Raw genomic sequence first — 25,501 nt, forward strand, 5'->3', positions numbered from 1 at the left:
ATGTGATTTTCATATTGTTCTGCACAACGGAATCTAAGAGATGTACAGCATCACTCTCCTCATACGCGTTATTATGCTGCCCGGTGTTTTCGTGAGAGCTTTTTTTATGGTGTAAATATGTAGACTTATCAACGATTACAAAGCTAAAAACGATTCAAAGCAAGTTGCACAGAAAAACCGCTCACACGCCTAACTTCGGACACTACACGGCAATAATGATTCAAAACGTTCTGCTACTTAAAGACACACTTCCTCCCATGGAAATAGCTCGGCTCACCGTCTTAGAGCCGTATCTTTAGAGACAACGTCCTTCTCGTTAAAAAAAAAAAACCCACGAAATGCCCGCTCGGCGTTTTACATTGGAGGAAAACATATTTCCGCTTGGATTTTTTTGTTAAATCTACGTCTTGGCTACTTTCTGTAAAAGTGGGAATTTTATGCTGAATGTTATCCATATCCTATCACGAAATAAATCCACTTTGCACTGAAATTCCATTCTCCACTTAACAAAAAAATACAGCCTGGCTGGAGGTTTTGGGTTTACATATGTTCAAACAGAAGGATGTCCATTACATGTTCGTCTCCCATGTCACCCTTGATGTTTTACACTACGGTTTGCATGGGCAGAAGTGTATGTGTAGTCACAACATCTACAATCGAATGCGCAGACAATTTAAACAAACTAATAATATGCTTAATTAACGAATAAGCAACACAGTCTTTCGAGCACGACAATAGAAGTACTCAAAGAATCACAGCAGATTCTCGCAATTAGATTATCCTGAGGAGCCGATACATAGCAGCGCCCAAAGCAATGTACAATACAGAGAAGCCCATAGTAGTGCCCATTGTAGATTGTAATACAAGCTTAAAACAGACAAAAACAAAATGTCGCCCAAGGAACTACAAGCACAATAAGAAAACACTCATGCATTCAATATCGCCATAGCAACAGTCATTCCACCAAGATGTATATACATGTTATTGAAAGTTTAAAACTGTACACAGAATTTCAGATACACAAACGTAAGATAGTCCAGGGTATAAACTCCATTCATTCAATTCTTCTTTCAGCTTACACATCACTTTCTGCATTTACACACCCACGCATATTCACATCAGTCAAACATACCCGCCTTCTTGTGTAGGCAATCAACTACGCCCATCTCACATCGTTTCAGACTTTAACATGTGATAAGAGCAACCTTCCATTAAACATGTACCAGATTTAAAAGCATGGCTGATCTCTGTGCAGAGTGGATAATTGTTGCTGAATATTTGTTTTCAGAGTGACATAATTATGGTTTCACTCAAATATTTATTCAGCAAAAAGCCTTAATCTGCACAGAGAGCAATCAGAGTGTTTATTTTTGGTATGTGTCCAAATAGAAGGATGCTCGCCTCTCGTAAAGCCACGGCAGATTTGAGATGGTGAGCATAATTGTTTACAGGAGAAGGACTGTTATCTTCAATAACACAACCGTTCACATAAAAACAAGATGTAAAAATGATTCAGGAGTCTAAACTGTGTTTGGCGTGTGTGAGCGAAGTAGTTCAGAGTATTACTTTTGTGGACTCAGAATGAACAATAATGAAAACATAGAGAGATCGAGACTTGCATTACTGGCTGTAAAGACAACATGCGTTATGACGTGCAAGAAGTGACAGAGTAAGTCTCAGAGGTAGAGATAATGCAAAACTCATGGTTTGGTTTTTTTTCTTCTATTGCTTCCGATATTTGGAAGCGTCCATGCCTTTTTGTGGATTAAGTACATTAAGTACCTCTCATTTTGACACATACCACAAGAAGTTGAGAAAGATATCCTTTGGCGGTTTCAAGATTATTCCAAAATATATTGTACTTTGTTAATTCCCGTGGCTTAATAGTGTGTACTGCTCGGGTTTCTTGCGTTCGCAATAACTAAGGTCTTTTCCCACTCCATCCTCCCCTGGTTGCATAAAGATCACTTCCTGAAATAGTTTAGCCCCCCCCCCTCCCCCCTCCCATTACTCTCCATACGAACAATCTACCTTTCCATATAAGGTGTCAAATCGGACACATTCAGAACTCTAGTTCTGCAGTATCACCGAAAAATACAGCCCCTCAAAGAAAACGTAGAGAAGACCCCCCCCCCCCCTTTTAAGATGTTCGTTTTTTCAGATTTTCTGTTCATACACGCACGCACGCACAAATTTACCTCTATTAAAAGACTCCTTCCTTTTACAGACATGATTTTCTCAGATTTTTGAAATTTTAAAAAGGGGATTCCACTATTAGCACACACGGAAGTGTTTAATACAGGTAGCTCGAACCATGACCTTGTGATCGTGAGTGTCCAATAAAGCAAGCTCGCTGGGATGATTGTTTTAGACGATGGGTCTAATCCTAAAAACCTTCTTAGCTAGACCATTCTAACACCTGTGTTTGTTGCTTTACGGTGGTCTAATCCTCACAACTTATTGAGCTAGACCATTGAATGGAAGAACTAGAAACGAAGCGTCTGAGGTCATCATGAAAATGTGCAATTGTGACCCTCCACCACGGAATGAGTCGCATGTCACCTTTTCATGATTTTCATATTTTTACATTTTCTTAAAGAGTTTTTTATTCTCTACCCAGTGGTAAAAACCGTTTTTAGAAAAGAGTGAACACTTTTCGAGTTATACGCCTGTGACTATGGTGACCCTCACACTGTTACTAGACACCCCCCGGACTTATATTATGCCTAGCGCAGAACCGCGTGAGGTGACATGCGACTCATTTCGTGGTGGAGGGTCACAATTGTGCCAAGGTGTTCTCACTTTCGTTGCCGAGCAAGATGAATTGCCGCATTATGTATAAAGATCCCAGGGAAAGCAAAGATGGTAAAAACCACAAGATTTTCAAATTTCAACCGCCCCAAAAAGAGTCGAACAAAGATGATTTATTTACAACAACGACAAAAATGACAAGCTTTAGCACATCAGCTACAAAAGGTGTGTTGTAGAAAAAGAGAGGAGAGGAGGTACACAGATGTGATGAATAAACTACAATGGAAACACATGGGTCTCGAGGATCCGTTCGCTGAAGCGTCTGAATTTAACCCGGGTGTCGTATTGTCCACAGACAGATACTGATCGTTTTTGTCGTCTGCGACACTGTGAGTTCCGGTGACGTCACTTCCTTTTCCGTCCATCTGGCTTCCGCTCTGACCGTCGGAAATTTGACCCAGTTTCTTCTCTTCGGGGCAGCCCAGCCACCAGTTGCCGATTTTTCTTGGGTAGGATGTGTCAATCTGTGAGAACATATATAGATATTGAGAATATTCGGCGTTTTCTTTACGAGAATAAGAGAAAGAGGTTTCACTTTGGATTGTGTTAACGGGTACGGTGATTTTGTGTAGAGAGAACGAAAACAGCAACAAGTACAGTTGAGCAGTACATGAGAAAGGTACACACACGCGTACACACACGCACACACACGCACTCACGCACGCAAACAAACAAATACAAACACACACTATTCGTGTTTGTGCACATTATACGCCAAACTCCATTCGCGCCCACACACCCTCACATCCACTGTTCTCCTCCCTCAGTAACCATTCCATAACTATTTGTATCTGCTCCCCCCCCCCCCCTCTCTGTCTCTCTGTCTTTCTGTCTGTCTCTGTCTCTCTCTGGTCGTTATAAGCCAAAGACCCCTGTTTTAAATCTGAACAACAAAGATAAGTTTAGTTCTCTCTTTCACCCTCTCCCTCCCTTCCTCTTTGTCTACCCACCACCCCACACAAAAAAAACACCCTTGTTGCAACTCACATCAAACTGTCTATCGTTGTAGCGGTAGTACTGTGATCCGCTGAAGAAGTAGGTCCGGCCGTTTCTCCATTTGATGGCAGCGTCGACGCGGCCAGGCAAACCACTCCACACGGACAGTGGCCGGGGATAGCCTCTGTCCACACTGTTTTCAGAGTACCGCCAGTACTGATTACCTGCAACAACGAGAGACGTATGACCACACAGTGCAATGAAATCGGGGCCGAATAGACGATTTGGGGAAATAACTCAGTCGGGTTTGTATGTGTTGTGAAAGAGTGACTTCCCTTGCCTTTCCTCTGACAAATAACTTCACACGTGCTCCTGTCCACGTGTTTCCGACACACCCCTCGCTAGTGATTGGCCCCTCCAATGTTTGTCCGAGAAAAAAGCAAGGGCATTCACTCTTTCACAACCCATACAAACCCGACAGAGTTATTTTCGGAATTCGTCTATTGACCGGGAAAACTACGTTAATAACCATAGCTCCCTTCTTCCTCTCTCGACTGACGGAGAGACACAAACACGAGAAACTGAAGCTATGCAACTAACAGACAGCTAAGTAATACAATATAATAACCATAGCTCCCTTCTTCCTCTCTCGACTGACGGAGAGACACAAACACGAGAAACTGAAGCTATGCAACTAACAGACAGCTAAGTAATACAATATAATAACCACAAACAAACTCACTTCTATGTCTTGCATTTGTAGAAGTTATGACTGTTCATAACTCTTTCCATGAACAAGGGGCATTTAGAAACAGCCTAAGGCACATGTTAAACTAAATTTCGCAAAGCAACAGCCTTTACCTCACCGGAAAGGTAACATTTGAGCATGGATTTTGTTTCGTAATATCTGTTATGGTGCCACTGCCGTTTTGGCGTCATGGTTTTGTGTGTACATGCAAACTTTTCGTTTCTCCTCTTGTGTTTTGTCTTGTTCTTTTTCCGGGACCTTTTACTGACTGCAGCTTAATATGACAACACTATCAATCAATCAATCAATGAGTCTTATATCGCGCATATTCCGTGGGTACAGTTCTAGGCGCTCTGCAGTGATGCCGTGTGAGATGAAATTTTATACGGCCAGTAGATTGCAGCCATTTCGGCGCATATTTACCTTTCACGGCCTATTATTCCAAGTCACACGGGTATAGGTAGACAATTATTAACTGTGACTAAGCAATTTTGCCAGGAAAGACCCTTTTGTCAATCGTGGGATCTTTAACGTGCACACCCAATGTACACTAATACGCTGATAGCCGGATATGTACATAAAGAGATACAGACAAATATATCGCCCGAGATAGATGCGCTGCTGTTTAATATACACATAGTTTGCTTCATTTTTGGGAACTAACCATGAACTAAGTTTGGCGTCATTTTCAGTCATATAACACTCACCTTTTATGAAATAAGTTTTGCCGTTTCCTCCCCATACGAAGGCAGCGTCAAGATCGTTTGGAACGCCCTTAAATCCTTCGCTGAGTTTTCTCGCGTAGATCAGGTTTTGATTGTAGAACTTCCAGTAGTAATCACCCTGTAACAATAAACATTGTCACATTTCATTAAACAAAATAACCAAATAAGGTTTGGTTTACCCTCCCAGCGCACAAACCAACCACAAACAAACACAAACTGACTTGTTTTAATGTGTTTCCTTTTACTTCAACTTTCCCAAAAGAGTCCTATTTTGGTTTATTTTCTCCAAAAAAATGTTACTGCTAATTCTTTCACACAGAAGAAAGAATAACTGACCATTATTCGTCAATTCTGTTTTTGGAGAAATAAACCGACTCTGGGTGTAGGAATCTTCTGGAAGTGTCGACCGTTGTCAGAATCGTTGAGACAAATCAAAGGTCGGGAGAACTTACATCGAAGGTTGGTTATGTTGGTTTTTACATTTAGTCAAGTTTTGACTAAATGTTTTAACGTAGAGGGGGGAATCGAGACGAGGGTGTGGTGTATGTGTGTGTGTGCGTGTGTGTGTGTAGAGCGATTGAGAGTAAACTACTGGACCGATCTTTATGAAATTTGACATGAGAGTTCCTGGGTATGACATCCCCGGACTTTTTTTTTCATTTTTTCGATAAATGTCTTTGATGACGTCATATCCGGCTTTTTAAAAAAGTTGAGGCGGCACTGTCACACCCTTATTTTTCAACCAAATTGATTGAAATTTTGGCCAAGCAATCTTCGACGAAGGCCGGGGTTTGGTATTGCATTTCAACTTGGTGGCTTAAAAATTAATTAATGACTTTTTTTTTGAAAATTGTAATTAAAATTATTTTTTTATAAAACGATCCAAATTTACGTTCATCTTATTCTTCATCATTTTCTGATTCCAAAAACATATAAATATGTTATATTCGGATTAAAAACAAGGTCTGAAAATTAAACATAAAAAAATTATTATCAAAATCAAATTTCCGAAATCGATTTAAAAACACTTTGATCTTATTCCTTGTCGGTTCCTGATTCCAAAAACATATAGATATGATATGTTTGGATTAAAAACACGCTCAGAAAGTTAAAACAAAGAGAGGTACAGAAAAGCGTGCTATCCTTCTCAGCGCAACTACTACCCCGTTCTTCTTGTCAATTTCACTGCCTTTGTCACGAGCGGTGGACTGACGATGCTACGAGTATACGGTCTTGCTGAAAAATTGCATTGCGTTCAGTTTCATTCTGTGAGTTCGACAGCTTGACTGAATGTTGTATTTTCGCTTTACGCGACTTGTTCAACGTCCCTTCGACCTATTTGGCTGTTCATTCCGACTCAAATCCGTCTCATTTCTCAGTTTACATGGTGTTCTCCGTGTTTGAAACTATTCCTACATGTAGGTCTATCACAGTATAGTGAAGAAGATTCTAAAAACGCATATTTATATATATACACATCTTTTCACGCTTGTTTAAAGTTAGTACACCTAAGCCGCCATTTTGGAAAATGTTCTGACGATTTGGACCTTAAAAAGTTCAAGGGACATTCGTTTTACTGTAGTTTAGAAACACCTGCAATGATTTGCTCAAAACTGCTCCGAATAATTAAATTAATTTTAATCAGATCTTTGGGAGATACAAAACAGGTGGGTTTTTTTGCTAGAATTTATCACTTTAACTTACCTTGAAAATGAAGGTGTATCCGTTGTCCCAGTGTAAGGCACAGTCAATGGGACCAGACAGGTTCCAGTCCTCAGCGATGCTGCGAGGGTAACCCTCATCTATACCGTAGTCGTTCAGCCTGTAGTACTCCGTACCTGGAAAATAAATAAATGGATGAATGGATGGTAGGATGGATGGATGGATGGATGGATGGATGGATGGATGGATGGATGGATGGATGGATGGATGGATGAATGGATGGATGGATGGATGGATGGATGGATGGATGGATGGATGGATGGATGGATGGATGGATGAATGAATGAAGGAATAAAGGAATGTTTTGATGGATGGATGACACTTTTTTGCTGCTTCACAAGCTCATATTTGAACACAAGTTCACTGGTTGGTCCGGTGTCAGAATAATGTGACTGGGTGAGACATGAAGCCTGTGCTGCGACTTCTGTCTTCTGTGTGGCGCACGTTAAATGTCAAAGCAGCACCGCCCTGATATCACCCTTCGTGGTGGACTGGGCGTTAAGCAAACAAACAAACAAACAAACAAACACAATTCACAGAGCAAACAAGAGGAAACACGGCCACATAGACAGAGACACACACAGACAATGCTGTTGCATATAACAAAACAAAACACAACAAAACAAAACAAACCCGACGCGTATTAGCATGTACAGACAGACTAGAAAACACACCCACACACACACACACACACACACATATACACACACACATACAAACACACACACACGCACACACACACACACGCACACACACACACACACACACACACACTGTGACACACTGTGACACACACTGTGACACATACTCACACACACACACACACACACACACACACACACACCACTCAATCAAGACTGCAATTTAACCTTGTTCGCTCTAATATCTACACAAAGCACCGCAAATCTGTAAAATAAAATCCACAATTATAACTCACCTTTAAATATGTAGGTCTTCCCATCAGCGTTCATGACAATCGCGTCCACGGAGGGGCTACGACAGATTGGGGGAACACTGACTTTTGGTCCCCGTGTTGTCCTTCTACTGGGGAAGGGGGTTGTGGTTTTGTCGTTTGCACGTGGAGGACCTAAAGCACAATCATACAGATAGATTTTTAGCACATTCATAAAATTGACAGTCATAAAAATGGACCTTAAACACAATCTTACAAATAAACCTTAAGCACAATCATACAACTTTCTCTCAACAAATTAAATCCCAGTGTATATTGTGTTCTTCTCATCTTGTCGATGTCTTTAGCGATGTTGGTACAAACTATGTTCTATTCAGTCTGAACGCATCTTTTTACTACTGTAAATCACAAACTAGTAACTTGATAATGGATGCTATATAGACGTTACAACCAGTCTATAAATCTTTGTTGACGAAGCAACCTGTGCGGATTGAGAAGCAAGAACAAGATGAAATGACTACTCTTAAAGGCACAGTAAGCCTCCCGTTTACCATCACAGATACTGTGAGGCTTTTACACACAGTACAAACACCCTTCCATTTGAACGCTCACCAAACGGGAACATCCTAGGTGCCCTCCGTAAAGAGCGAGCAATTTTCAAAGAATTTATTTTTGCGTGGTTTATCTTACCCCTGAGCCATCGTAAACCCGTGTGATCCAGTTTCCCTTTTTCACAATGTAGTCGTCAGTTAGTAATTTGAATGCGACTCGCTGTGAGCTTATCTGCAATAGCACGTTATTTAAGTACCTCTGACTATGCACGAAACAAACGGCTGTGGTTCACAAGAACTCTAGCGATGGCTTTTGACATTTTAGAGAAACTGGCGATAGGTATAAACCGTCGTCTGCTACGAGAACCACGACCTTGCGTGACCCTGCTTCCGGGCTTTTCTTTTTTCAAACTTTCAAAACTTCAAATTGTACTGATCTTGTCTTGAGGAAAAAAGAATTCTTTTATGATTTAAGAATGTTTGCGTAACAAGCTGTCAATTTATTATTTAGATTTTAAAAGTTAGATCTAGCGCCAAAACGCACCACGGTCCGATTGTCTCTGACACAATCCGCAAAATTAATTCTTTGAAAATTGCTCGCTCTTTACGTAGGATGTTCCCGTTTGGTGAGCGTTCAAATGGAAGGGTGTTTGTATTGTGTGTAAAAACCTGACAGTATCTGTGATGGTTCACGGGAGGCTTACTGTGCCTTTAACTTCTGAAACAGCGACTTATTTTGTAGATATAAACAATTACTGCGTATGTGCGTGTATGCGCACAGTGGTGGAGATGTGTGCGTGCCTGCGTGCTTGCACGTGTGTGTGTGTGTGTGTGTGTGTGTGTGTGTGTGTGTGTGTGTGTGTGTGTGTGTGTGTGTGTGTGTGTGTGTGTGTGTGTACATATGCCTACATGCATACGTGCGTACATACATGTGTGTTTGACTGTGCTGATCAAACTTAAAGTGGACCACATATGGCACTGCAGGCTTACCATACAATTCCTGAATGGCTCTAATGTCATCGTCGTCCAGCTGAAAGTCACGTTGAAAGCCCCTGTAGAATGGAGCCATGAGGGCAGCGCTGGTGTCCGAGTGGGACAGACCCAGAGAATGACCAAACTCGTGCGCCGCCACTTGGAATAAGTTCACACCTGAAAAGAGATAGCCACCAATGCGTTATTACTCTGGTGTTCCTCATTCTAGTTCACCAATGTCCCCAAGACAGTGAATGGCAAAACACGTGGGCCACCACTTGGAATAAGTTCACACCTAAAAACAATGCGTTTTTACTTTGTTCTATCTCTGGTGTTCCTTCTTTTAGTTCACTAATGCCCTCGAGACAGTTCATGGCAAAACTCGCAGGCTGCCACTTGGATAAGTCTACGCCTGTAGGGAGATGGTCCACAACGCAATAGATCGTTGCTCTATATCTGGCGTTGCTGTTTCTAGGGAAATAATTTTCTCCAGTGATTTTCAAAACTCGTCGTACGCCACTTGGAGTAAGCTTACACCTGCGCTCAGATAGTCCACAATGCACTTTTATTTCTCTCTGTTTCGCGTTGCTTTGTCTAGATCACTGATATCCTCCAGTGACTCGAGAATATTAACATTCGTCGGCCGCCGCCACTTGGAATAACTTCACACCTGCGATCAGACAGTCCACAATGCAATATGTTGGTACCAACAAAAATTACAGTACGCATTTACGCCGACAAGACAAACACATGAGACAAAGAAAACGTTGACCTCACCTGATGATTTTGCTATCGTCCACGCCTCTTCCTCGTCAAAGTGAGCGTCGCCACCCCACTGTGGGAAGAACGCATGCGCAAGAGTTCGGCCTCTTCCGTCGAAGGGGTTACCATCGCCATGGGAACGGCGTACGAACCTGACGTCCAGATCGGGATCACCGTACGACTGCTGCGCAAACTTCAATGGTGTCACGTCTCCCCACATCTGTTGGACAAAAAGTAATTGGTTAGTTTTGTTTTGTTTGTTGTTGTTGTTGTTGTTGTTGTTGTTGTTGTTGTTCTTGTTGTTGTTGTTGGTGGTGGTGGTGGTGTTGTTGTAATATGCACTGAATGGATCTGTGTATTGGGGTTGAAGAAACACTCACTGAGAGGGCATGCGAATGGGTTGCAAGTTATTCATACTACCGACCCCTCTTAGCTTATCCTAGCTGTTGGTAACCTACTCACAAACCATTTGATCAATCAACCCTTTAGCTTGTTCACGAACAACCATATGAAGAAATTATATGTAAAGCTAAATGTCATCCTGAATTGAAGAAAACGAGTGTTTTTTTTAGTCGTTTTGACTTTAACGTGGACACCGTCTTTCCAGGATTTGAGCTATACAATTTGACCCCGCCATTTCCTGCAAAAGATGCTACGTGCATTATGCTAATGTATGCGATGCTAATAAGCTATGCGATACTTTGTTGTGCTATGCTATGATAATGGAAGAGATAACAGTTAAGCATTAACACTGGGTGGACTGGGTGGCCGAGTGGTAACGCACTTGCGCTCGGAAGCGAGAGGTTGCGAGTTCGACCCTGGGTCAGGGCGTTAGCAATTTTCTCCCCCCTTTCCTAACCTAGGTGGTGGGTTCAAGTGCTAGTCTTTCGGATGAGACGAAAAACCGAGGTCCCTTCGTGTACACTACATTGGGGTGTGCACGTTAAAGATCCCACGATTGACAAAAGGGTCTTTCCTGGCAAAATTGTATAGGCATAGATAAAAAAAATGTCCACCAAAATACCCGTGTGACTTGGAATAATAGGCCGTGAAAAGTAGGATATGCGCCAAAATGGCTGCGATCTGCTGGTCGATGTGAATGCGTGATGTATTGTGTAAAACATTCCATCTCACACGGCATAAATAGATCCCTGCGCCTTGAGTCCGAGTCTGGAGATACGCGCGCGATATAAGACTTCATAATTATAACACTTGTCGAAACAATACTTTTATATCGTTCAGAATAATGTTCGTTGCCCCACTATGAAAAAACAACAACTAATATTCCAATTACATACAACTTGAAATATTTATTTTTCTTTCCAACGCTTCAGCCTTTGGTGTTGTGTAACGAACATCTACTGATCTGTTAAGTGAAAGGAAACACTGACATAGGCGAATATGCATATCGTTTGAATAGTGCAAAGATCAGACGAAGGCAGGAAGGGAGGGGAAGGGGACCTGTTTCCGGCCCAGAAGCGGATCCGGAAGTACTAAGATTTTAATCACAGGAAATTGTACCAGATTTCTGTGTCAGATCTGAAAGAAAAATAAAGAAGGAGGGGTAGGTTACACTGGGGAACATAGAGAGGGTAGGGGTGACGGAGACTTTGTCCATGCTCTCTTTCTTTGTATCAACTGGTCTCGCGCCACAGAAGTTTAGACACAGATCTTCGAAAGTCAACGCTTTTTTCGTCTTTCATTGAGATGGCCATGCAGCTGCTCTTTGCAGAGCCATACGCACAGCGCTAGGGCAAAAAAGGGCAGTCACCAATATATACTAGCATTAAGTTTAACATAAAATGCTTACTTCACACTGAAACCTTTCCCTTTTACCTTAAGCCAATATTTTGGTGTGTAAAGAAAAAAAAAGAAAGCATCGCAGCGGAAAAAATTAATGGGGCGGAGCTGGTAGGTATATTGTACAACTTGTACAAACAGAATACACCAGAAATACGCATTTTTACACCAAAACATTTTGTTCTATACGTGACAGAGTCCACGTTCTCACGATATTCTACCGCCTTCATTGATAAATCTGCCAACTCAGCGGAAACGAGTTGATGAATGGGCGATCTGAAGGAGTGTGACAAGTAGCCGACCACTTTGACGCAAAAAGGAAAAAAAGAAAGAAAAAAAAGAGGCTAAAAGGACATTGAAGTACTATCGGGGGGAGGCGCGCGACACTTGTGTGACCTTGACTGTACTCAAGGTCACTCAAACGGTAGAAAAAGAGATTGAAAGCTGTCATGATGTGTCAAGAGTTAAAGCCTTCAAACTTCTTAAATCCGGAAGAATCTCTACGGTCCGTTTAGCTGGTTGGTATTTGATTTGTACGGGTTACTTTGGCATCTAATCGATCGTTAGTCTTGTGCAATTGTGTAAGGGTGGGGTTGTCGTGTGGGTACGGGGATGGGATGAAAGGACCTTGTATGGAAATGTAATTGTACGTTCCCGTCCTTCTGCAGTAGCATGGTCAAAATGATAATTAGCATGGCTAAATTCATAATAATAATATCCAGCTAAAGAAACCAATTGAAATTAGTTATCCGGGGGCTGTTTCAGCGCAGGTTTGTATCTCTGCAAAATTGTGTGCCATGTGAGCGCGTCTCACCTGAAGTGCTCGCTTTATTTCGTCGTCCACTTCCATCTGAGCCAAATCGTCAGGATACGCGGATATCCTGAATGATAATTCTCTTTTGGCCCATTTGCTTCCTGCAACATAACAAACAAGGTTAAGTGATGGATACCAACACTCTCAGAGAACAATAGAATCATATAATTTAACACTCACTATAGCCAATATCCTAGCAAACAACTAAACAATACTAAAGCAAAGGCAACCATATTACACAAAGATTTCAAACAGGGTGAAGAAAAAAAATTCAATTTGAAAAAAAAACCAAAAATCCACGAAGAGTCTTAACTTGTCGAATTAAGATTGAAATTTGACTGAGCTCAGTTGACTTTAAGTCTTTGGCGTTGGTAGTAGATGTGTGTTTAAGTTGCTGAGAGGGCAAGATAAAGATAAAGATAAAGATAACGAGCGAGAGAGAGAGAGAGAGAGAGAGTAGAAAAAGTAGAGAGAAAGAGAGAGAGAGAAAGAGAGAGAGAGAGAAAGAGAGAGATAGAGAGAAAGAGAGATAGAGAGAAAGTGAGAGAGAAAGAGAGAGAGAAAGAGAGAGAGAAAGAGAGACTGGAGAAAGAGAGAGAGAAAGAGAGAGAGAAATAGAGAAAGAGAGAAAGAGAGAGAGAGAAAGAGAGAGAAAGAGAGAGAGAGAAAGAGAGAGAAAGAGAGAGAGAGAGAAAGAGAGAGAGAGAGAGAGAGTGAGAGAGTAGAAAAAGTAGAGAGAAAGAGAGAGAGAGAGGGTGTCCGTTAGGGTGCGCGCGTGGGCGCTGTGTGTCCCGTCTATATGTAATTAAACGCGTAAGGTTTTGTTTTCTTTGTGCAAAAAGCTGTTTAGTTTGATCATTCTTGTGCTACACTACATGCGGCAGAAAAAAAGACAAATTACTATTCTCTAATTAAAACTTGAAGCGAAAATCAACATAAAAAGTAAACGACATTTAACTTAAAATGAACGAAAAGACATCAGCGTCATAGACTATGAAAACACGCACTGAAAAGTTATTACACCTCGACCTCTACCTCACAGCTATCACATGAGCTTCTCACAGGGGGGCAAATGTCGATTTTCTTGAGACATGCACATTGCACCGACTAATGACATATTGACCCTCTCGAAATCCTCAGACAACTGTACGAGTCATGGCAGGGAGGGCATCCCATTGTTCCTGTTGTTTCTCATATTGCACTTGGTGTGAAGGGTCAATGATGTAGGTTAGGCGCGCCTTGTATGGCTCAGCAGAGTACTGGTTTGCACTGCTGCTTTCTCTTGGTCTAAGTGTCTGTCTGTCTGTCTGTCTGATGACTTTTTTTCTCGCATCAAAAATATTGCACTTGGCTTTGGGTTGAGTGATATATCTTAAGTGCGCCTTGTATGGCTCAACAGTGAACTGGTTTGCGCTGCTGGGTCGTCTTGGTCTGGGTGTCCTTCCGTCTGTCTCTGTCTGTGTGTGCTTGTCTGTCTTTTTCACGTATCAAAATATTGCACTTAGCGTTGGGTTAGTGATATATTATAAGTACGCCTCATACGGTTCGGTGTTGCACTTGTTTAAATGTCATGGTTAATTTTGTCTCTATCTATGTGTCTGACCGTCTGTCTTCTTTTTCTCGCATCTCTTACTGCAGTTGTCTTGTAGCCCTTTATATATCATGCTCAGCCAAGCGTTTGTTAACTTACTTGTCTCGTATCTGTCTGTCTGTCTGTCTCTCTCTCTTTCTCTCTTGTTCTGTGTTTTGCTCTTGTCTCTCTCTCTACAATGCTCTGCATGTGTCCTTTTCTTTCTTGCGCGGTGTATAGCTGAAGAGACGATCAACAAGAATAGCCAACCCTTGCTCTATTTATTTTCTCTATCCTAATTGCCAGTGGGTTTTTTCTCTAAGCAAAGTTCATGTTCACAATGTCAATGTTTATGTCGATAAAAAAAAAGAGAAGAAAAACAACAACAAAACAAACAAAACACTGCAAGTTGGCCATTTTCATGTCTGTGTCTACAACTGAACTGCACAATGACAAAGTACTACAGTGCTGCCAGTTGAAAGAGATAACGACGAAAAATGCCATACACCGATGTCATAACCCCTCTTAACCGTATCACTCCGATCACTCTCCAATTGACATTAACCCTGCTCGCCCCCCCCCCTCCCCCTTACACACACAAACACATCTTTCTCCCGCCGCGTGAGCCTTCCAAAAAAAAACAAGCCTCATGTGCTCTTTCCATCAGTCTCCTCCAAACACTGACCGGAAAACTAAGATCAGTTTTCAAAGATGGTGCTTGTTCCAAAGTGGCTACTTTCGATCCAGTTGCACACTGTTGACACTGATAGATAGTTTATAATGCTTACTTCCATGGCTCGCCTGTCTCGCCAAAATGAAGACTGATAGATTGACAGGCAGTAGATATATATATGTACGCATACACACGCAAGCACGCACGCATTCACGCGCGCACAAAAAGTCACGTTTAAATGTATTTTAATTGTATTTTGTATGCGCATGCAAGACCAATTGTATATACGCAGAAGTGTATACAGAAGATCATGGCAGTAGGTCTCTACATTTTAATTTAATTGAACCCAAAGTAATGCTAACATCAATAATTTTTAAACGCATTTGTTGTCTTCTTCATGTACCGAATCAGAAATGTATATAAATGTCAAGGCATATATATGTTATCCAACTCTTCTTTATGTGTTTGTGTGTCATTCAGAAATGTCAAAAAGGTCGTGTAAAACTCGTCAGTCTTACTCTGTGCACAGGAGATTCGTAGAAATGACAGTGACAGGCAAATAACCTCGTATTATCTCACAAGGCCAAGAGCGCCATCGTTAAGTTTGGGTGGTAACATCCGCAGGGGGGAAGAGACACGTTAACGATCTGTTTTGCAAAAATGTTTGAGTAACATTTACGTTGTGATGTATGGTTACAGTCAGAACTCAGAAGCTGATAATGAATTAAATTGCTCTGGTTTGGGAGACAGAGAAAGCGTTGTGGCAGACAAGCAATCCGTAGATTGAAAAGTGGGTGAATGTTAAAACAGCAACAGAGTATTGTAGTTACCCATATTCAAAACTCTGTTAGCTTCCTGTATTACATCGCTGCAGACCATTGGACTACGCAATCACAATCACTCTACACCGATCTATTTAGACTCAGTGCGTAACTGAATGGTACAACCATAGACCTATATTAGTCTAAATATAGGTCCCTGGTACAACCACACAAGACTATTGCAGTATCACTCAACACTGATTCTATTGGCTGTAATACATCGCTAAAGAGCATATTATGATTAGAGTACAGTAACAACCACTGAAGGTAAATCTGTTTTGGCAGAGTGCGTTACTTAATGGAACAATGGGTGTACTTTATGCCTAGTTTACCGTGCGACGCGGTGGCGTCAATGGTACAATCATACTAGACTATTGCAGTATCACTCAGCATGCACTGATTCTATTGACTGCGATACAACGCTGAAGAGGATATGACGAGAGTACTGCAACCACTGAAGATCAAACAGTTTTGGCAGAGTGCGTTACTGAATGAAACAAAGGGTACATCAAACACTGTATGCCTCGTTGCACGTGCAATGCGGTGGCGTAAACAACAGCAGCATGCAAGGATAGATATGGGTGCCAAGAATGCATGCACCTTTTGTAGAGTATCCACATTTTACGCATGACACTAATTCCTGACATTTTGCTAACTGCCAAAAGATTAGTTTTGCACACGAGCAACAAAAACACTCATCCGGTGTTTCTGTTATGTTTTATTTGGCATCACTGGGACTCATGTTTCAGTGTTGCGTAAATGTTAAAGTGAAGTAGTTTTGACGAAAGGTCGGTGGTTGTTTGAGAGGGGTGAATTTTCAAGCGCTATGTTCTGTGTTTGTTTGGTTTTTATATTGTTCTGTTTTGTCTTCCTGTCTCTGTCCTCTCTTTTCTGTCTCTCTGCCTGTCTGTCTCTCGAGTCTCTCCCTTGCTTTACATTGTCATCTTATTTTCAATGTTTTCATGTTGTGTATGCATCCGTGTAGGTAATGCATTACTTTGTGATATTGTATGATTAGTGTTGCCATCTATAACTGCTGTTTCGTGTCTGTTTGCGATTGCTTGTTGCTAGTTGTCACGACTTAGTATCTCAGTTTCAACAAGGCCGACAGATTGTAAGACTATATTACAGGCGTCTCTTTTGAGTAATAAAAATAGTTCGTTCGTTTGTCCGTTTGACCGTTCGTTCTTTCTCTCTCTCGCTCTCGCTCTCTCTCTCTCTCTCTCTCTCTCTCTCTCTCTCTCTCTCTCTCTCTCTCTCTCTCTCTCTCTCTCTCTCTCTCTCTCTCTCTCTCTCTCTGTAATTAGTAATACTGTATGATTGCGATTGACAATTGTCCTTTTATTGTCTTTATTTTTATGTCTTAGTTTAGCAGGGACATAATTATTGTAAGACTAAGCGTGAGCCTAAAATCTCCATCCTTGAGTAATAAAGTTCGTTCGTTCTCTCCACACAGTTCAGACTTGGCGTATTGCCAATTAATAACAACCTTAAACGATTTAGTGCCCTTATGGACTCAATTGCAAGATATTGTATTTTTTGCGAAAATGTAGCCGAAGATTAGCACCATTGCCTCTTATGCTGTCCATTATATTCTGATTTAAGAAAAAGATGTATAGGAAGCATGTGTGTATGTTCTGTGTCTACCATTTTGTCATTTTCAGATGTTAAGAGGTGTCGCCTCATTGCTAAGTTCATTTTCCACGCTATAAAACGTCGACAGTACAACTGTATGTTGAAATGCTGAAATGTTAGAGATAGTACCGTTGTAACTGTAATTGTTACAGTAGATTAGTCCCTCTTTAGGGCGAGGGCCAGATACAAAAAAGTATACCGACGCTTATTCTGTTACCCTAAAAAAAATCAAGAATTGTCATTGTCCTTGTCATTGTCTCTCTCGCTCTCTCTCCAATCACACACGTCTGCACGGTTCTCCTTACCTTGGAGAGCGTAACGTTTTCGCCTGGCCCCGTTGCCCAGTTGTATATTGTCCTTGTTTCCGCATCGCGGCATCTCCATCATCTGCTGGGTCTCTTCATCAATCTTACCTGTGGAAGACAAACAGGTAACACTATAACTAACAGGTAACTGTCAGCGAGAGAGACAAGCGCTCTTACCACTGTGCCACTCCGGCACAAATTGAAGCACAATTAATGTGTCGGCAAGTGGTCTCGAAAGGTTAAACAAAGCATCCCTTCATTACCCGTTCTAAACAAGTACTATTAAGCTCATAACGTCTAATGTGGCATTGGAAGCATGAAGAACAAAAAACCACACACGGACAATGACAGCTAGACAACAGTAATAAGGAACTAAACACAAGGACTGAAAATTAATATTGCTAGATGCGTGAAACACCTGAATGTAGGTAAAACGTGACACTATGCTGCTTCCACAATGACGTCATTTTCATTGTAAACATATTTGGCTGATTAAAATCTTGGTGGTGCACTAGCTATCTTTGAAGTCAGCATCCACGTTTCTATGTCTCTATTTCTCGGGTTCAGTACTTGCGAAAGACAAAATTAATGTTCACACACGCTTGGGGGTAATGTTGGACAGGTTATTGCAGGTGGTGATGTTTGTGATGACAGGTGGAGGTTAACAACCTCTTAAGAAGTTCTATTCAACTGTGTAAGTTTATTCATGAATTCAGGACTGTCATTGTCACATGTACACACACACACACGCGCGCGCGCGCACACTGACACGCACGCACGCTCACACGCACGCACGCACGCACGCACGCACGCTCTAGAGAGAGAGAGAGAGAGAGAGAGAGAGAGAGAGAGAGAGTAGTTGTATCAGTGATAATCACACAAAACAAAACCCGTATTCGTCATTTATAAAACTCTCTCGCCATATTGTCTATTTTCCGTACAACGTACTGTATGACCTTTTATTCAATCACACACAAAAAACAGAGTGTACGTGTGGGGTCGGGGGGGGGGGGGGAGGGGGGGGTGTTACATTGGAGAAGGCGTTTCTGAGAGAATATTCCTTGATCTGATAAATCCATGTAAGACAGACAACCACCCAAAACTCCCCAGAAGCCCAAAAATAATTGGCCTGCCACGTGTTCTTATTTTGCGAAGGCGAGAAAGTCAAGGATTTATTGAAGGAAGGTGTTCGGGGGGAACGGGTATGTGAACAGTTTGTACAATACCTTTGCCAAGACCACCCTCATCAGATTCTGTTGAGAGTGAAGTGCTCGAGTTCGCACGTTTTTCTTTCAAATCATTTTTAAAAAATGCCACCCCTCGGTGGCGTACACAAAGTCTCACATACTCTGACCACCCCCTCCCCTCCCCCTCCCATACTACCACATCACAATTTTTCTTTTTTTAAATGCAAGCAAGTAAAGCAATAAAAGGAACACACAAAAACACCCAAAAGAAAGAAAGCAAGATAAAACGAATAAAATATTAACAAAGGAATCGGTCTGTCGCTTCAAAAAACATAAACATAACAAAAGAAAGGAACAAAATAAGTTTGGACACAACCGACACAAGCGTTCATGATCCAAGTTATTAGTTCGAAACGTGTGTGTCGGATCGTGCAATCACGTTTCTCTGAAGACCAGGGGCTAGGGTGGACGTCGGCAACCGATCAAAGAAACATTAACCTTTAAAATGACCGATCGATTTGCCTGAAGAAAGGCCAATTGACTCTTAATTGTTTCCTGATGTGTCCAAGATTGGAAGACACTGACCCAACGAGTCTGAAAATTACTATTTGATTTTGTTGAGGAACACAATAACGACTGCCCCGTACTGATTCTATCCTGTTCCCTGGATACTCTACTTGTCAATTTGTGGGTTGAACAGTCGTTTTCCCTATTCCTCCGTTATCTAAGCGTACTGTTACGAATTTGAGCTCGACAATTGTACTAAAGGTGGTAAAGGTCACCCGTCCCAAATCAGGACGAATCATGTTCAAAGCGTAACCCATGCGGAATGCCTCTCCGGTGTGTACTGGAATGGAGTTTTTGTTTTGTTTCTTTACATAATTATATACTATAGACCAGCTACCTTGCTAGAAAGTGAATGCAGCGGCTGTCTGTGTGTCTGTCTGTCTGTCTCTCTGTATCTGTCTCTGTCTCTCTGTCTGTCTCTCTGTCTGTCTGTCTCTCTCTCTGTCTCTGTCTCTGTCTCTCTCTGTCTCTCTCTCTCTCTCTCTCTCTCTCTCTGCTGATGGGCCTACGCGCGCCCGTGTGTGTGTGTGTGTGTGTGTGTGTGTGTGTGTGTGTGTGTGTGTGTGTGTGTGTGTGTGTGTGTGTCAGTAGTGTGTGTGTGTGGTTTTGTGTGTGTGTGTGTGCCTGTATGTCTATCTGTCTGCCTGTCTATTTCTCTGTGTCTTGTCTTTCTGTATCTGCTTTTTGTTATGCCTCTGTAATATCTAGCTGACTCGTCTGGCACTAATAGATAATTAAAAAAAAAATTTTTAAAAAAAACACACGGTGAAATTAAACAGATGCTAGGAACCGAATGGCTAAGTAAAAATGACAAACAAAAAACAAAGACCAAAAATAGATACAAAATGAAAATATAATCTGGAAAAACGAGGCAGAGGCGGTCTAACAAGGGGAAAAGTGACGCAATATTTATGGGGAAAAAAGCATATGGCACAACACCAAACCTCCCCTCTACCTCCCCTGCGGAAATACATGTTATTCAGGGAAAACCTTTTTCTTCAAAGCAGAGTTTACACGGACGTTTTAGCGTTCCCACAGACACTTTTAAGGTTTGCTTTCTTTGTTTTCTCTATATTTGTCTTACCAGTAAGCTAGGCCCGTTCATCTGCCACAAAACATTTCAGTTTATGTGCGGGCGGCGTCAGAGAGACTGACAAACCGGCTGCGGACACACTGACAGACCGACAGACAGCAGAAATGTCGGCGGCACTTTCAAAAATAGCGGCTTGACCTCTCTGCTCTCAGTATCTTGAAGGGCACAACGTACCACACGTAATAAGGTGAGGGGTGAATAAAAAAAAATCCAATTTCCCGCCATCGCAAACCCAATTTCCTCTCGCTGCGGGTTGCTCGTGCCGCTCTTTGAGCTACGTGCACAGATGTGCCCACAGAATACATATAGCATGTATTCTGTGGTTGTGCCAACAAGTTCTTACGCTCAATAAATTAGTATACTACACACTGCTAGAGCCAGCACGAATAACATAAAAACCATCATGTGCTTTGGTCACAACTTGATAAAATAGATATTCGGTACAACGGTAGGAGGCCTGCGGCCTTGCTCAGTGTCAGTCACAGTGTGTAGTGTGTGTGTGTATGTGTGTGTGCGTGCGTGCTCCCATGTATATATATGTGTGTGTCAGTGTGTGTGTGTGTTTGTGTGTGTGGGTGTGTGTGTGCGTGTGTGTCAGTGTGTGTGTGTGTGAGCGCTTGCGTGCGTGCATTGTTGCGTGCTTGCGTGCGTTTCTGAAAGTGTGGGCCTAAATGTTTGTGGAGTAAACCTCATCCCAATAAACCGCTTTTCACCACAAAATCTACGACTGAGCTTGCTCCTCAGCTCGAATAACAAAACATCGCTTGAACGTGTTACGAGAACGTCAAACACTCAGTCGTAAGTCAGTGTGACTTTCACTGTTACATCATTGCAGGAAACGGAATACAACAGTCAGAAAGGAAGAGGTGGGGTTAGTATTTTCTGGCGCCCGGTAGAACAACAACAGACTCTCCCCGACGACGCTTCCATTCAGTGAGAGATGTAGTAAACGATTAAGTTGTAAAACAGCTGCTTGCAACGTTTGTGGGTGCAGTGTATTAAACTTGGTTTTAAACTGACAACTGACATGAGAGCGCGCCTGTCAGAGTGTGAGACTCAGTGGAACTAAGGCCGCTCATACACGAAAACGACAAACAATTACGTCCATATTTGTTATAGTTAAAACAACAGAATCAAAACCAAAAGCAGCATAAAACAAAAACAGCTCCTGTGAAATTAAAGTAACTTCTAGTGGTGACAAAGCAAGTCTTGTCGCCTGACCGGCCTTCACACTGGCGCCTGCGACAGTTCTCTTTGGTGCAAATCAGTTTCAAGTTCAACACTGAATTCCACAAAGGAGGAAAATCTACACAGGGTAAAAAATAACACACAAAACACGCCGTCAAATTTCAAGTCCCACACTGAATTCCACTAAAAACTGAGGAAAATCTATAGAGGTGTTACAACAACAAAAAACACAAAAACACCGTCAAATTTCAAGTCCCACACTGAATTCCACTAAAAAGGAAAATCTATACAGGGGTAAAAAACTAAAAACACACACACACACACACACACAAAACTGACACGAGGTCAAATTTCAAGTCCTTCACTGAATTCCACTAAAGAGGAAAACCAGGGGAAACAAAGAAAACACACACACACACACACACACACACACACGCACACACACACACACACACAGAGCAAACACATACACACACACACACGCACAGAGAAAACACACACACGCACACACACACACACACACAGAGAAAACACACACACACACAGAGAGAAAACACACACACACACACACACACACACACACACACACACACACACACACACACACGGCACACACGCACACACACCAGCTGTTTAATACCTGCGCCTGTTGTGAAAGTCTAGAACAGGTGTGCACAAGACATGCTGCCTCAGCACCAGCAAATTTCTAACACGTGCTGCCCGGCCATGCCGGTGAACAGGCACAGGGGGCAAACGGGGTCAGCCGACAGTGTAAAGGAGAGGGCGTATACAAAACGTACAGCATGGGAACCACCTACACTACCTATCTGCCGTGAAAACAGGGAGTAAGTAGGGACAGGCAGAGAGAGGAGTGGGGGTGGCGGGTTTAGTGGTGTGTGCCGGGGACTGAATTATTGTACTTTGTGTGTGTGTGTGTGTGTTTGTGTGTGTGTGTGGTGTGTTTGTGTGTGTGTGATGTGTGTGTGTGTTTGTGTGTGTATGTGTATGTGTGTGTGTGTGTGTGTGCAGTGTATGTACAGTGTTTGTGTGTTTGTATGTGTGTGTGTGTGTGTGTTAGTGTGTGTGTGTGTGTGTGTGTGTGTGTGTGTGTGTGTGACGGTGTGTGTGTGTGACGGTGTGTGTGTGTGACGGTGTGTGTGTGTGTGTGTGTGTGTGTGATTCACTCAGTGGGGACGGGAGTATAACCTGCTGTTCTACTAGCTAGGCTGAGCTGCACGAACACGAGCGTCAGTTTCATTTGTTCTTTTTGTTTCGTTTCGTTCGGTTTTGAATACTTAGGGGACCGAACGCTAATAGGAAAGAAATGAATTTAAAGCCAGAGGCGCGCGCAACCGGCCGTGTAATATCCCCACCCCATGCATGTGACCAGTGTAAACAAGAAATTTCTCCGAGGTAGGAAAAACACCCCCGTCAAAGGGAAATAACCTTCTCAGTTGGTGGCAGTGAGAATGGTTATTTCCCTTTGACCATTAATATGTCCCTCTATAACTCCTTGTATAATTTTAATCCACCAATAACTCCCTAACCGTGTGTTTGACTGGTCCCAATTTTTGTAAGGACCGTCTCAGGAATGTATAGAACCTGTTCACCAAGTTTGGTGACGATCGGTCCGTTCATTCTTGAGATCTATATGCGAACACAAACACACAAACACACAAACAAACAAACAAACAAACACATCGAGCGAAACCTATACACACCCCTATACCGGGGGTGTAAAAAACGTTCTGTGACTTCTGCACACAATAATGGATCCACAACTGTAAGCATGACAGAACCGCAAGTGTCCACCTTCATGTGCCTATACTTTGACTTCAAGAAATCATATAGCTAGAGATGTATCGATGCTTTTTCAGGTCAATGCGCATGCAGGAAAACAACATTGCGATGCGCTTTTCTCAGTTTCGCTGCACGCCATCCCTAAGGCTAGCAGCCCGAATTTCATTCAAGAATTCCACAAGGACAATTATTATACCAAATACAAATACAAATACAACACAAAAATACTGAGGATGGTTGGAGGAAGAAAAATGGTTGCTGTGTCACCGCTAATGAGACATATGGTACGTAATCCTCACATCATTACAGCGTTCTAGATGCACGGACGAGTAGCAAAGACATGTACGCGTACGTGTAGATATTGCGTCACCCGCGACTCACTTTATTTCTCCAATGTTCCAAATTATACGTTGTTTTGCTCCCACCAAGACTGCAGATCTTGGCAAACGCGTGACGTAAAAACTAAATTTGATGACGTTACCCGTACACGTGAAAAGTGCCACATCTAGATCTTGCTATTTGTCAACGTTAGGACGGACGGCTACATTGAAATCTTCATCCCTGTTCATTTGAACAAGACGAGTAATATCAGTCAAGTCTTGAGCTGTAGTCTCTTCCACATTGATACCGAATGTGACCCTCCACCACGGAATGAGTCACATGTCACCTTTGCATGATTTTCATATTTTTTACATTTTCCTAAAGAGATGTTTATGCTCTATCCAGTGGTGAAAACCGTTTCAGAAAAGAGCGAAAACTGTTTGAGTTATAAGCCTGTGACTAAGGTGACCATCACACTAACTGTTTACCAGACTTATATTAAGCCTAGCGCAGCAGTAGTTTGGTCTGAATCGCTCTACACACACACAGACAGACAGACAGACACACACACACACACACACACACACACACACACACACACACACACACACACACACACACACACACATACACCACAACCCTCGTCTCGATTACCCCCTCTACGTTAAAACATTTAGTCAAAACTTGACTAAATGTAAAAAGAAGAAGGAGAAGGAAGAAGAGTAAGGACGGACCGAATTGGACACACAATTTACGAAAGAGAACACAAATCAGAAGACAAAAGCTGCAACCACAACAGCAACAACGATATGACAACAACACCGCCACCACCAACACATGTTATCGTCTTTTACCTGTCTGGTTGATGCCAGCCATTTTCTGAAAGGCTCTGATGGCTTTCTTGACGTATTCCTCTGAGCGCAACGCCCCGGTCTTTGGGTCCGATGGCTTGATATACCCATACTGCATCAGGTAGTCCTGAAACATACGGCATGAAAAACAAATTAAGACGAGTGGGAAAACAAAACTGGGATAGGTGATGGATGTCAGCAGAATCTCAATGACGGTGCTAAAAATGGCAGTAAAACACACACACACACATCTCTCTCTGTCCCTCTGTGTTTCTCTTTATTTGACTGGCTGTCTGTCTGTCTATCTATCTGTCTCCGTCTGTCTCCGTCTGTCTGTCTGTCTATCTATCTGTCTGTCTCCGTCTGTCTCCGTCTGTCTGTCTGTCTGTCTGTCTCTCTGTGTGTCTCTGTGTCTCTGTGTGTGTGTGTGTGTGTGTGTATCTCTCTCTCTCTCTCTCTCTCTCTCTCTCTCTCTCTCTCTCTCTATCTATATATATATATGTATCTGTATCATTCTCTCCCTCAAACTCTCTCTCACTGACCAATTCAATCCCCACAAGCATGACGGCTGTTTAACCTAGAGTCCCATTTTGGGACCTTTCCCATAGATTTTCCCGGGTCGGTTGACCAAAGTATGCCACCAAGAATATTATCTTTCGAAATGCACATACCGAACCGTCGATAACTTTTCATTTCCTGGCCCATTGCGCTTACATGAAGCGAGAAATGTTCTACG

The 25,501-nt window shown here is 42.3% G+C and overlaps 1 protein-coding gene across 1 annotated transcript in view; it reads right to left on the reverse strand.

The window, feature by feature from the left end:
* LOC138983608 (matrix metalloproteinase-16-like) overlaps positions 1 to 24,887 on the reverse strand; it is a 25,497-nt gene extending 610 nt beyond the window's left edge. The window contains exons 1-10 of the mRNA XM_070356882.1: positions 24,769 to 24,887; positions 17,759 to 17,866; positions 12,755 to 12,855; positions 10,156 to 10,360; positions 9,397 to 9,555; positions 7,880 to 8,029; positions 6,925 to 7,058; positions 5,203 to 5,338; positions 3,799 to 3,971; positions 1 to 3,275 (exon numbers count right to left, since the gene is read on the reverse strand). The exon at positions 1 to 3,275 is cut by the window's left edge and continues 610 nt beyond it. Of these exons, the coding sequence (XP_070212983.1) occupies positions 2,964 to 3,275; positions 3,799 to 3,971; positions 5,203 to 5,338; positions 6,925 to 7,058; positions 7,880 to 8,029; positions 9,397 to 9,555; positions 10,156 to 10,360; positions 12,755 to 12,855; positions 17,759 to 17,866; positions 24,769 to 24,883 (1,593 nt within the window). The 5' untranslated portion in view covers positions 24,884 to 24,887 and the 3' untranslated portion in view covers positions 1 to 2,963. The remainder of the gene's footprint in view (positions 3,276 to 3,798; positions 3,972 to 5,202; positions 5,339 to 6,924; positions 7,059 to 7,879; positions 8,030 to 9,396; positions 9,556 to 10,155; positions 10,361 to 12,754; positions 12,856 to 17,758; positions 17,867 to 24,768) is intronic.
* Between the last annotated feature and the right edge of the window lie 614 nt (positions 24,888 to 25,501).

The sequence above is a fragment of the Littorina saxatilis genome, linkage group LG13, assembly GCF_037325665.1.
Source record: "Littorina saxatilis isolate snail1 linkage group LG13, US_GU_Lsax_2.0, whole genome shotgun sequence".
Lineage (NCBI taxonomy): Eukaryota > Metazoa > Mollusca > Gastropoda > Littorinimorpha > Littorinidae > Littorina > Littorina saxatilis.